Here is an 11,031-nt window from a genome sequence, read left to right on the forward strand (position 1 = left end):
AGGAGCATCTTATTGAGGCCTCAAGACAAAAGAGCAAAACCAGAGACACAGACGAGTCTGCCTGAGAGTGGCTGGAAGCGCTCATGATGAAGCTTCTGAGTTTCACCTTGACATTCACACAGATGGCGCTCCGTTCCCACCAGATAAGCTTTGCTGGGAAAAGGAGTGTTTGCTGGTTTAGAGCCAGAGAATAGAGAAACATCTGGGCATATTTCAGAATGTAATACAGCTTTCATAAGGCTGTTTGTTTCAGTGATTCTCAGAGAACATCAAATCCATTACAGCAGAGTACAAGTACCTCAATAGGTAACAAAATAGAATTCTACCATGACTTATGGAAAAGTGACAGTTCTTTTAAATTTATTCTGAAACGCTTCACTGTTAATGTCCCAAAATCTAATTGGTCAAATCGTCCCTTCTCTCCCAACTTTCGCTGGCACAGGTAGTAAAGGTCGCTGACCCTAACCCCTCAAGTTAATGAAAAGCTGGTTGGATGATTGTCTTCTATTTGGCTTCACCAAGAAGAAGTTCACCAGTTACAGCTTCACTCCTCAGCCTGACTTTGGTCACATTAACCAGTTGTGGATGCTTCTTTACCAACCAGTGGTTAGTTTGCATATATGAAAGAAAACCAGAATAATCTGCTTTGTTGTGAAATTGTTTTGAACCTCTGGAGCATTTATTTTGAATCCCAGATGTAATTTTCATTTTGATTTAACTTAAAAAAAAAAAAAAACCCTAATATAAGGATTTGTACTGTGACCTGGAGGTACTGATCCACATCCCAGCCTCTGCACAGTACATAGACGTTTATATCTCATGTAAGAAGCTTGTCTTGAGGTATAAAACACAAAAAACCCACATTGTTATTCATAAAACAGAACGATCTGAAAGATATATGGACACACATTTATTGTACAACACTGAATTATTTTCTTCTCATAATGTCACATTGGATTAACTTTTACAAGACATAGCTTCACTTCAGTCCCCAGACACTCGGGGAAGACGGAGACACGGCAGCGACGTCCACAAACACTCACATTCATGTCACAGCGCTACATCGTCTGCATGCATCTGCATCTTTTTCACATCTTCGAGCTGAGGTAAAAAGCTTCTTCTGGCCCTCTGGTGCTTCGACTCAAGTCACTAGAAACTTTACAACGTGTCCGAGGACATTTACAGAGTTGAGATGGACGTTTTCAGACAAAGTCTCCTCTTCAGGAAACAGTTTTATTTACACCTGCTCTCACAGAGGACAGACTATCATTGCACTGTTTTTATTGACAGTTCATCGTGCTCTTTATTTATTGTCACGCTGGTTCAGAACCGCCCTCAGCTGTTCAGAACCGCCCTCAGCTGTTCAGTGATGTTTCAGATCCGATGCTCTCACAATACTTCATTTGTTTTCCTGTTCCTGCTAGTCAAAAGACTATTTACCCCTGAATACCACCGTCACGGATCCCGCTGGCATTAAAGACGGAGATGCCACCACCCCGTTCTCCCCCCGCTGTCAGATCTTATTAACGCTGCTTTTCTCTGAGTTCTGAAAGGATCCGATGTCCCAGCGGACTGAGCGAAACATGCTCCCCTTGAGGCTGGCCTGCCTCTTAGTGATGCGGTAGATCTTCCTGAGGATGGCGCGTCGCAGCAGGATGTAGACCCACGGGTCCAGGATCTGATTGCAGGTGGCCATCCTGACGCCCGTCACCATCAGACCCCTGTAAGTATCTCTGTCGCTGAAGAACGGGTCGCTGTAGGAGCGGATGACTGACATCAGCCCAAACACCTGAGAGAGGAAGAGAACAGCCTGATCAGGATCCATCGAGCTTTTAGCTCCTCGTCCTCTGGAAGTTCACAGAGTTTGATGCTGCAGCGGCTCCACAGAGTCCGTGTCATACTTATAGAGCTGCACAATATAAGACCCTGTTTACACGACTTCAAGTGAGAACGTAAAACGTTGTGTAGACGGGCAGAAACCATCGTTTCTGGAAATAATCTATCTCCGTATGTGAACCACAATCGTAGTGACTAGTAGTTCTGCACATGCTCAGTAGAGACAATCAGAACAAAGTTTCCTCAATGGCGTCATGACTCCCAGTCCAGATTCTCCTGGACTTGGTACTTTTATTTTGACGGTCACCATAATAACAATCCAATTTGGTAGTTTTATTTTGACAGTCACCGTAATAACAATCCAACTTGGTAGTTTTATTTTGACAGTCACCGTAATAACAATCCAACTTGGTAGTTTTATTTTGACAGTCACCATAATAACAATCCAACTTGGTAGTTTTATTTTGACAGTCACCGTAATAACAATCCAACTTGGTGGTGTGTCCACTAGAAGGTTATCCCAGTGTTCCTGTTTAGAGCTCATTGTTGTCTGCTGTGTGTGTGTGTGTGTGTGTGTGTGTGTGTGTGTGTGTGTGTGTGTGTGTGTGTGTGTGTGTGTGTGTGTGTGTGTGTGTGTGTGTGTGTGTGTGTGTTGCCGTGTAAACATGATCTTGTCCTCTTATTGTCTTAAGTTATGCAGCTTCTGGTGTTTTTATGTAAAAAACAACAAACACAAATATGTCCTCACAATCTGAGGGCCTTTAACAAGAGGTAATGTCCAAATGTCCAAATGTCCAAATGCCCAAATGTCCAAATGTCCAAATGTCCAAATGTCCAAATGTCCATACTGTAAAAAAATAACCTAACATGTTGACTTTGATTTCAGGAAAACTCAACTCAAACTCTTTGTCTTACAAAAACTAATTCATGTTAACTTAAATTACTTCTTGTGAGTAATTACTTCTTGTGTTACTCAAAGTCAATTGAAGAATTTAGATTATGGCAACTTATTTTGAGTTCATTTTCTCAAAGTCAATTAAAGAATTCCGAATATAATAACTTGTTAATTTTGAGTTGGCAGTACTCAAAGTAACTGAGAGCTTATCTTAAGTTTTAATCATATTAAAGTCAATATAATAATAATAATAATAATAATAATAATAATAATAATAATAATAATAATAATAATAATAATAATAATAATAATAATAATAATAATACAAAGGTTTTATAAAGAGCATTTCTTGACACTCAAAGACGCTGATGTATGTCGCCAGAGCTGCTCTGGGGCAGAGCGGCTGCACCATGGACCCTCTGACCACCACCACTCACTCACTCCCACAGGCAGTTTGGGGTTCAGTGTCTTGCCCAAGGACACTCCAGAGGCAGGCAGAGAATGGAATTGAACCTGTAACCTTCTGATAGGGAGACCACCACTCTACCAACCGAGCCATGTGCAGACACGGTGTGGGATAAAAGTATTATATACTTATAAAAGTATAAGTAGTAGTACACGCGTCTAAAAGAATGCACAAAGGACACTGGGAAAATCAATCATATTCCTAAGTGAATGTTACTGGGATACATCAAGTTAAGCAAGTTTTCTAACCTCAAATTACTACTTGATGATTTAAAAGTATTTTTCTCAACAGGCTGGAAAAACTGAGTTTGGTTAAAGGATCTTTTTCATTAGTTTGTATGTTAACAGTTACCGTGTGTGGACAGACGACAAAGTTGGATTGTTATTATAAGTATCTTTCCTTCGTCCGTTCGTCCGTTCGTCCGTCCGTTCGTTCGTCCGTTCGTCCGTCCGTCCGTTCGTCCGTCCGTTCGTCCGTTCGTCCGTTCTGTGTCCACTATAAAACTACCAAGTCCAGGAGAATCTGGACGGGGAGTCGTGACACTACGGAGGAAACTTTGTTGTGATTGTCTCTACTGAGCATGTGCAGAAGAGAGTAGTTACTATGACTGTGGTCACATGATCAGTAGCAGCCTTTCAGAAAGGTTTAGCTTCCACTCTTTCCATGGAGTCTGAACTCTTTCATAAAGTTGTGTTTCCTCTGAGCGCCGTTGCTTCGGTGTTCCGTCGTGTAAACCTGAGCTGCTCGCCTCAACGCACCGATCCTTCAATCAAGTCCTCCGATCCGTTTCCATTCCACATCTAAACTCACCGTAAACCTGTTCAACACAAACTCCTTTACAGTTTCACACATATCAAACCAGTTTTAGTTTAGTGAGTTTGTGTTTGAACATTCTGAGGAAACCTTTTCTCACAGCAGCGAACACAACATTAGGCTGCTGTGACACTTCAGGTTTCATTTCCTGCTCAGCCTGAAGCAATAGTGATCTTTATTAAACACATTGAAGAGTTTAGAATCTACAGCAGCTTACTCAAGCCTTAATCAGTTGTATTTCATTTATATCCCGGGTCTGAAAATAAACAAGATCTGAAATATGAATTGGGTTTAAGATATAACAGTTCTTCTGTGCAGCTAAAATACAAAACAAACTTTAATGAAAACCTCCAAGTTTCCAGAGAAACTTAAAAACATCACTGAAAGGTTAGAGGAAATCTTAGTGCAACATTTGGTTCGGCTTTAATGCAGCTTCCTGATTCTTGTCAGTCGTCAGGAGAACCAGCCTGGTAGTAACCAGCAGTAACCAGCAGTAACCAGCAGTAACCCTAACCCTATGATCTCTCTTTGGTTTCCTGCTCCATCACACCTGAATTTAGTCAGAAATCCTTCAATTCCTACAATATTTGTATAAACACGAAGGTAAAAATACCTTTAAATTGATAAAAATGTTCTCACAGTTAATTATTTATTTGTTTCAGAGCTCTGCTGGTGAATGTACATTTGTTTACACTGCAAATCCTCTGAATAATAAATTAAATATTGGTTGGATTATTAGTCTTATAAATGAGAGAATAGGTGCAACAAGAGGTGAGAGAACATAATCTATTGTTTTAGTAAAAAAACACTTTCCTGCAAACTGAAGTCCGTCTCCTCTGACTGAAAAGCTCCTTGTATTTCCCAGACTCACCAGCAGGGGGCTCCAGCAGATGCAGGAAGTGATCATGATGCCCACCAGCTGGACCACCATCTCTGTGTCGTGGGAGCGAGCAGAGCTCCTCTGGGAGCAGGACCTCTTCTTGATCCGCGCTCTCACCAGCGTGAAGCCGCTGACGGTGTTGCACAGGAAGGCCAGAGCCAGAGAGCTGAACGCCAGCGTGGAGAACAGCAGCACGAAGGCCAGGTCTGCGGCTCCGGTGTCCTCCATCACCCTGATGAAGCACCACGTCCAGGGGTATTGGTACGTGTAGGCGCCCAGGCTGAAGTAGGGCAGCAGGGCCACGCACAGAGCCAGCAGCCAGATCAGAGTCAGCGCCATCTTAGTCCGCGCCGTGGTCACCAGGCGGGCGTGCAGCAGAGGCCTGGTGACGCCCAGGCAGCGCTCGGCGGCCATGGCGCATCCCAGGAAGAGCGGGCACAGGCCGAAGAACACCATGCAGCCTCCCAGAAACAGACAGGAGGCGTCGGGGTCCGCGGGGTCGCCCAGAAAGCTGGCGCCGGAGGCCGAGCTGGCAGAGTACCTCCTCAGCACCAGCGCCCCCGGGATGACGTGGCCGGCCAGGTCCGTGGCCACCAGCGAGCTGGCGAACAGCAGGAACGTGGCCTTCGAGCGACGGCGGAAGCGGTTGTACGCCTTGGCGAGGATGACGAGCGCGACCACGTTGAAGAGGATCCCCAGGGTCATGGTGAGGCCGGCGGCCGTGGGGTCGCTGGCCGGGCGGGTGGCGTTGTGCGCCTCCACCATGGCGGCGCCGGTGCGGTTAGAGAGGGGGGAGGAGCCAGTGATGGCCGAGGCGTTGGAGGGAGGCATCGCCAGCATCACCGCCGCACTCCGGGCGTGACCTGCTTCCTCTAGTGGAGGAGAAACTGTAACGAAGACGCAGCAGGGGGTCAAACAGTTCACTTCTTAGTTCCAGTTAGAGCTATAACCAATAGATTTAAAGATTCTCTTTGTAGTTCCACCAAAACAAACATCACTACGGAGAACCTCAGTGTTCTGTCGCATCTCTGGAGAAATTTGTTTTTAAAAACAAAATCAACATTTTCTTTGTGGTGTGAAAGGACTGGAGCCTCTTGGGACCCGGCTTTGTCCCACAGGCCTGAAGTTTGACCCCTCTGGGATGAAGTGAGTAAACTGGACCAGTCCGAGCTGGATTATCTCTACATCAATCATCTATTGTCTGTTTTATCCAACTTCTGGTCTCAGAGGTGCTGGAGACAACCTGAGCTGACAGGGGGAAGGCAGGACGCTGGACATCAGTCCATTGCAGAGACAGACTCACAGCTGCGGGACATTTAGAGTTTAGATTGTGGGAAGAAGCAGTGAAATGCGGGATTGGAACCAGCATCATTAAAGCGCTGCTCGGCCCCCAAACACAAGCAGACGTCTTCTGTTTTTAAACCCTCAGGTTGTTCGTCTTGCAGCAGCTTGGCAGCTGGAGCCTATTGAACTGAGGGACGTTTGTTCAGCTGGACTCTGAGAAACAAACTAAAATCACATTTGTAACAATGGAAACGAGCACCAGTGTGCAAAAGAAAATACATCACATGTCAAAACTGGGGAAAAATATCCACACCCAATTTGTTCTGCCTGTGAACGACCCTCCTCCGACGCTTCCCTGCAGTCTGTGTGCAGTGAACCATGAACTCTCATCGCTCTCATGCTTGTCTTTCAGCGTGGGCGACCAGGAGAAGGAACTAGTGGCTGAAAACAGATTCCTTCCAGCAGAACCTGTCATGTTTCCCTCCTGGCAGCAGCGCCTCAACAAGTTCTGACACTTTCTGCTGGCGCTGAACACATTCCTGTCCGACGTGGAGCAGCAGGACTAAAGGTGATGCAGGGACCAGATATCTCTGACTAACATGATGTCCACTGGAGTCTCATTGGATCTGTCAGTTTTAGTCGAAGTTTGAATTATGCTGCTGTTTGGTACCAGATTATCCAAACATAGTTTTAATGATTATTCTGTAAAGTTTTCTCCTACAGGCAATTTTAGAGTCACCAGTGACTTTAAATTGGACTGTAGAAGGAACATTAAGAACACACACACACACACACACACACACACACACACACACACACACACACTACACCACCGTGCAGGAACACGACCATAATGCACATTAAATGGTGGATTTACAATCATCATCCTTGATGTTCTGTAAAGACAGTGGACGTGCAATATGGTCGTGTTCCTGCACGGTGGTGTAGTGGTTTGCACTCCCACAAGACGGTCCAAAGTTTGTGTGTGTGTGTGTGTGTGTGTGTGTGTGTGTGTGTGTGTGTGTGTGTGTGTGTGTGTGTGTGTGTGTGTGTGTGTGTGTGTGTGTGTGTGTGTTCTTAATGTTCTCCCTGCATGCATCTGAGATGACTTTCCTCAGTACACATTTAAAATATGCAAACTGGACTCAGAAGGTTCTGGTCGAACCCTTTTAGAGGAAAAATAAGCATAAACGACCATTTTCTTTAAAGCTAGTAAGTTATTAATTAGTTATGATTAGTTAGTGATTAGAATGAGAGGAAAGGTTTTTTTTTATGACATCCTGTGATAATTTTATTCTATTTAAAGATGTTTTTTTAACTATAAGTTGTGAAATATGTTATTTTGGACAGTTTTACACTTAAGAACAGATTTTTGCTTTTAGAACGACTGAACAACATTAGAAAGTCAGATTAGAGACGAGTTTCTGACAAGATCTCTCTTATGATTGTTGTAGGGAAAACCAGAATATTAGAATTAAAATCTGTTTAATCCCAACACCTCTGTGGTGGTGGCCCAGAGATTAGAGGAGTGGACTCCCCTAGCTGGGGGCCTGGAGGTCCCTGACCATGACCCTTGACCCCTCAGGAGCTCCATGATGTGGCTGCACCTCCGAATCCCAGAAATATGATTGGTCAGCAAATAATTTTCCCCCCAAGGGCATTAATAAAGTGTGGTTTGTTAATGCCCTTGAGGGCATTAACAAAGCGTGGTTTGTTGGTTGTTTATCGTCCTCGTCTGGACTTGAACCAGGAACATTGAGCCTGTGTGATAAACATGCTGACCACTGCTCCACCCTGTGGCCATGAGCACAGCCTCTGTTTTATTGGAGGTTTTAGGTTGTAATTCCTATTAAAGCTCTATTATGACATCAGGATTTTTCCAGAACATAAACATGTTTAATAATGACTTTGTGTTAAACACGTCTTTTCTTCACTTTGCACAGATTGTTTGATATCTGCTGCGTAGCTTCAGTGGAATGTGCTGCTGCCTTTAAAATATCCACAAAGCAAACCAACAGTATTTACACATGATAATGCTTCACAGTTTGAAGAACGATGTCCTATTATCAGTCATGTCACACGGAGACGTCAACCTTTTACCCACCTTTGACAGGAGAAATCCATGGAGACGCTCAGGATCAGTCTGAGTCATAACTGCTGCTTCTGTCCAAGAAATAAGTCCAGGCTGTTCCTGCTCTGGTCCCAAGCAAAGCGTCCTCCGTCACCTGAAGTAGTTCCTCATTATGCAACCCGGAGCGAGTCTGCAGCTCCCCAGTCCTCACACAGCGTGTTCTCCTCCTCTCAGAGGACAAACCTCTGCTTTTATACTTCCACCCAGCTGCACTGAGCTCGCTCCACCTCTGGGTGTCCCGGCCACCGACCAGCCCCAGCCAGGAAACACAGCAAGTGGAGTTCATGAGTAAAACACTGAATTCTGCCTCATTCTGCCTCATTCTGCCTCATTCTGCCTCATTCTGCCTCATTCTGCCTCATTCTGCCTCATTCTGAGTCTTTAGCTCGTATCCTCCAGGCAGTAACCAGAAACTTCAATCACTCCATCTTCTACATTGCTTTATTTAAAAAATATTTAAAACCATTCATCTATATTTCAATCTGATACCAAGTAATCAGAACGAGTATCGCTGATACTTTGCACAAGAGTCAATGTTCTGTACTAAAGCCGATACTTTCCACAAAAGCCAAATTAGAAGAGCAAAAGATTTGCTATTTTACATAAAAAATCTAATAACAACAAAATAACAAAAATGAATAAACAACTTGAGATTAAAATGAAAAAAAAAAGAGAAATTTCAGAAAAATTCCAGAAGAAAGTAAAAGCGACAAAAACGGCAAAGAGAAGAGTTGAAAAAACAAAATAATACAACTGAAGTTTGGAAAAGGTGAAATACCTTAAATGAAGAAAGTAAAGAAAGCGAAACAAAGTAAAAGGGCCTAAACCCCAGAACCCCCCCGGACCCCCCCCCCCACAAAATTTTTTTTACGTTCTGAACCTCCAGAACCCCCAGAAACTACAGACCCCCGGAACGTCCTGAACCCCCAGAACGTCCTGAACCTCCAGAACCCTTAGAACCCCCTCCCGCTACTGGAGGCAACGGGATGAAACGTCCTGGTTTCCAGCTCTGCAGGACCCGAGGACCCGAGGGGACCCCGTCATCAGCACGTCTCCAGATCTGCGCTCTCAATCAGAGATTCCTCGTCCGCCGAGCCGCCGTCTCATTTCCCTGTCGCCTCGACGTCGACACCGCCAGGAATCTGCTGTAAGAGGAGAAGCTGATGTTCACAATGGGTTCCTTGTTCTCGCTGAGGATCAGTGGGTCGTCATCAAGCAACGTCAGAACCTGAACGTCTGCAGATTGATGACCGAAAGAGACAAGGAAGTGGATCTGGAGGCGTAGTTCCTCCAGACATACAAACACTTTGGGAAATTCTGTTCAGGAAGTTTCTCATCTGTGATTTAGGACAGGAGACGGGAACTCCGCTGGTTCTGATGGTTCTGTGTGGGATTTACTAGTGTCGTCATCAAGACCTCCGAACCTGAGGCCCAGTCAAGACCAGGACCAGAGCGTCTCAAGACCAAGACTTTATGGCGTCAGGACATCGTCTCGACCAGGACCAGAGCGTCCCAGGACCCAGACTCTATGGCGTCAGGACGTCGTCTCGACCAGGACCAGAGCGTCCCAGGACCCAGACTCTATGGCGTCAGGACGTCGTCTCGACCAGGACCAGAGCGTCCCAGGACCCAGACTCTATGGCGTCAGGACGTCGTCTCGACCAGGACCAGAGCGTCCCAGGACCCAGACTCTATGACGTCAGGACGTCGTCTCGACCAGGACCAGAGCGTCCCAGAACCCAGACTCTATGACATCAGGACGTCGTCTCGACCAGGACCAGAGCGTCCCAGGACCCAGACTCTATGGCATCAGGACGTCGTCTCGACCAGGACCAGAGCGTCCCAGGACCCAGACTCTATTGACTCTTTACTGTCTGAGACTTTCAGAGAGCCTGGACACGCTGCTGCACTTTAAACTGCACAGAAGCTGCACAGAAGCTGGGGAGAGCCAGGAGAACCAGAACCATCTGCCGAGGACACGGTCCATCAGGACCATCAGCCAGGAAGTCAAACAGAAAACTAAACAGGGAGGGATGCGAAGTCTGGACGGGACTTAACGACTGCAGCAGCTGGAAAATGAGCCACAACTGGTTTCTTTTCTTTATGGGACGGAAGCTGATAAAGACCTGATGGGCTCCTGTTGTCCTGCAATGTGGGGCTGATTTTCTTACATTTCACACTTAAAATGTGATTTATTTAGATTGATTGACAGTGTCAGTGGTTAAAATATGACCATAATGTCATCATATTTATCATTCAGTAAAATCCCTGGTTTATTACAGAGAATATTTCCACATTCCCACTATATCTTTTTCAATGATGAAGCACTTATTAATTTTTAAAATCATTATCAAACGTTCCAGGAAACATTTGTCATCGCTGCAGTTTGGACAGCAGCATAAACAATACAATAAGATGGAGTGCTGTTATTTTTCAGCTCCAGTAAATACTCTGTTTTTATTCCAACAATATTGGAACAATATTTTAAACTAAAGAAGAAAATGAAAAGCTTTGCTGATGTGGAGTCTTATAATCACACAGTATTACATAACAGATTTTTAGGAGGCACCAATTTATTATAAAGATATAGAATTAAATTTCCATTGAAAAGCAAAAATTAATTGAAATGTAGGAAAACAATTTTTTTTAAATTGTGCAACAATCACAAATATATACAAATATATACAAATATATAGAAATATAAAGATGCTGGAGGGAATGTAAAC

At 44.6% G+C, this 11,031-nt stretch overlaps 1 protein-coding gene across 2 annotated transcripts; it reads right to left on the reverse strand.

Annotated features, from left to right (window-relative positions):
- Positions 1-647: 647 nt before the first annotated feature.
- Positions 648-8,484, reverse strand: ptger1b (prostaglandin E receptor 1b (subtype EP1)). 2 transcript variants are annotated; one of them, XM_080488618.1, is made up of 3 exons: positions 8,279-8,484; positions 4,882-5,777; positions 648-1,789 (listed from the first exon to the last, which is right to left on the reverse strand). In XM_080488618.1, the coding sequence occupies exons 2-3, from the start codon at positions 5,728-5,730 to the stop codon at positions 1,514-1,516; spliced, it is 1,125 nt and encodes a 374-aa protein (XP_080344744.1). In that variant the 5' UTR covers positions 5,731-5,777; positions 8,279-8,484; the 3' UTR covers positions 648-1,513. The 2 variants fall into 2 exon arrangements, with proteins under 2 accessions (XP_080344744.1, XP_080344745.1); XM_080488619.1 differs by having other exon boundaries at positions 890-1,789; positions 4,820-5,777; positions 8,279-8,472.
- Positions 8,485-11,031: the final 2,547 nt, after the last annotated feature.

This window comes from Lipophrys pholis (assembly GCF_963383615.2).
Source record: "Lipophrys pholis genome assembly, chromosome: 19".
Lineage (NCBI taxonomy): Eukaryota > Metazoa > Chordata > Actinopteri > Blenniiformes > Blenniidae > Lipophrys > Lipophrys pholis.